At 66.4% G+C, this 2,599-nt stretch overlaps 1 protein-coding gene across 1 annotated transcript in view; it reads left to right on the top strand.

Annotated features, from left to right (window-relative positions):
• Nucleotides 1-473: 473 nt before the first annotated feature.
• Nucleotides 474-2,599, top strand: part of MNEG_11924 (ATP-binding cassette, subfamily B,bacterial) — a gene marked incomplete at both ends in the record, with an annotated part of 5,168 nt that continues 3,042 nt past the window's right edge. Inside the window, 5 exons of the mRNA XM_014039605.1 lie at nt 474-629; nt 872-978; nt 1,262-1,377; nt 1,666-1,840; nt 2,095-2,383. Of these exons, the coding sequence (XP_013895059.1) occupies nt 474-629; nt 872-978; nt 1,262-1,377; nt 1,666-1,840; nt 2,095-2,383 (843 nt within the window). The remainder of the gene's footprint in view (nt 630-871; nt 979-1,261; nt 1,378-1,665; nt 1,841-2,094; nt 2,384-2,599) is intronic.

Below are 2,599 nucleotides of genomic sequence, written 5' to 3'. Positions count from 1 at the left end.
GTCCTGGACCTGGACATCAGCTTCCACCTGGACAGGAAGACGGGCCGCCTGTCACGCATTCTGGAGAGGGGTGGGCTGCCCTTTGGGGGGGCTGTTGGGGGGAGGCGCGGGCGCCAAGAGGGTGGGGTCGTTATTGGAAGGAGGAGGGTTTGATGGGGAGGGCAGCGGGGCAAGGCAAAGGTGTGCGGAGGGGGCCCGACACCAACAGGCATCAGGGCAGGCTTCAATCAACATGCTGACAGTCCAGGCCGCCCCGAAGCACCTCCCCGCCCTGCAACAGCGTCAGGGGACCCACCCTCTTTGCCCAAGCTCCTGCTCGGCCTCTGCGCTACGCTCCAGCGCGCGCACACACACACACACACACACACACACACACACACACACAGCACAGCACAGCACAGCACAGGACAGCGTCTGTGTCTGACAGCCGCACCGTTGCACCCCTGCCGTCTGCAGGCACGCGCAGTGTGCAGATGCTGTACCGCGCCGTGCTGTTCACGTTCGCGCCCACGGCCCTGGAGCTGGTGTTTGTCATAACACTGCTGGCCACGCGATTCAGCCCCGTCACGGCCGCGCTGGTGGCGGCCACCTTTGTGGTGTATGTATCCTGGACTCTCGCACTCACGCAGGTGATAGCAGCGGAGGATATGTGCCGGGCTGGGAGTGCTCGACGTTTGCATCGTGCGAGCGGCAGTGCGCCACCACTCCTGGCAGCACTCTCCTTGAGCACTCACCAGCAGGGTCCTGTGGCTGGGGCAGTATTGTTTCTATTTGTTTGAGCAGGATACCAGCCGGCCACAACAAGCGCGTGCAAACACACACCTGTGCGCACACACACACATGCCACACACGAACCCACACCCACCCCTAGATGGCTGTTGAGGTGCGCAAGCGCGTCAACACGCTGGACAACCTCACGACCACCAAGGCAGTGGACGCACTGCTCAACGCAGAGACGGTTGCGCTCTTCAACAACAGGTGCGCGCGCTGCGCTGCGGCGCCTGACTCGACGGCGCAGAAGGGGGCAAGGCTCTGCAATGCTGGTTCTGCGTGGGTCTACCTGGCAGGTGTCCCCGTGTGTTGCTGGGGCATGCATTCAGCTCCACCTGTGCTTCATCGACCCCCACAAACAGAAGTCCGTCTGTCACCCTCTCACACCCTCAACCATCCCGCCCTCTTCAACCAACTGATGCTCTCATTTTCAACCACCAACCAACCACCTCTTCTGCCCCCCTCCTCGGCCCCCCCCTGGCAACCGCAGGGACCTGGAGGTGTCCCAGTACGACCACTACCTGAGGGGCTTCCAGGCCGCAGCCATACAGACGGAGAGGCTGGCAGCAACACTCAATGCGGGGCAGGCATTTGTGCTGTCTGTGGGTGAGCAGCCGCCGCCGCTCTTGGAGCCGGGGGGGTGGAGAGGGCAGCGGGGGTGCGCAGCTGCGGCGCTCCTGCAGACGTGCGCTTCAGTGCTGGGCTGGCTGGGGCCCACGCCCTGGGAAAGCAAGGTCGGGCCAAGGAGGCGGCAGCTGCGCTGTCATCATGGGTGACTGCCGCAACATTGAGCGCTTGGCGCGGCACCCAGCGCGCGTTGCTCGCCCGCCTCAGCTGCAGAGTGCCTGCCGCTTCAACCCATGCCCCCCTCTCGCTCACCTCACCACCGTCCAGGCCTGACCCTAGTGCTGATCAGCGCGGTGGTCGGCGGGCCCAGCGCGGGCGCAGCCTTGGCAGCAGGCGGAGCGGCGGGCGCGGCCACGGGCTTCAGCCCCGGCGACCTGGTGCTGCTGCAGGGCCTGCTGCTGCAGCTGTGGAGCCCCCTGCAGTTCCTGGGGTGGTTCTACAGGTGATGCGCGCGACACAGAAGCCGCGACTATGCCTGAGGTGGCCATGCTCGCATCGTGTTGTCGCCTTTGTCAGCAAGGCTGGATCATGGCAGCCGGGCGGCATGACAAAGGTGTCGCCTCCCAGGGCACAGGCAATCCCTTCACAGCCAGCACGCAAACCCCGCTCACTCAGCCAAGACCATCACCACCAACATCACCCGCCCCTTCCCCCTGCCCTCCGTCAACGTCAATGCCCCGACCCGTACACCACCAGGGAGCTGCGGCAGTCCCTGGTTGACCTGGAGGAGTTTTTCGAGATCCTGCAGACACGCAGCGACCTGCCAGACGGGGACAGGCCGCTGCCAGACGCACCGCCAGCGAGGGGGCTCGCGCCCCTCACCGCCGGCGCAGCGGCGCTTGAGGAGCGGCGCGCGAGCCACGGGCTCGCGAGTGGCAGCGGGCAGGCGGCTGACGGCGCGGGCGGTGGTGTGGCGTGGGGGCGGACTGTTGGCCTGGAGGTTGAGCTGGACAGTGTGCGGTTTGGGTACCACCCCGAGAGGATGGTGAGGGCAGAGGGTCGGGTGGGGGCGCAGCGGGCGCGAGGGTGCTGTCGGGGGTGGGGCAGCGGGGCAGAGGGCGGCGGTGCGCGGGGAGGTGAGCTTGGGAGGAGGCGAGGTCGGTGGCTCTCCTCACAAAACGGGCTCAAGCGTCGCGCGGGCTCTGGCTGGGGTCTCTTGCAGAAAAGGGGGCACACGGCGCTCGCCATGCCTCACCCCCTC

This window comes from Monoraphidium neglectum (assembly GCF_000611645.1).
Source record: "Monoraphidium neglectum strain SAG 48.87 unplaced genomic scaffold scaffold02971, whole genome shotgun sequence".
Lineage (NCBI taxonomy): Eukaryota > Viridiplantae > Chlorophyta > Chlorophyceae > Sphaeropleales > Selenastraceae > Monoraphidium > Monoraphidium neglectum.
Note: the sequence above shows the minus strand (reverse complement) of the source record. Positions and strands in the feature narration are given on the sequence as shown.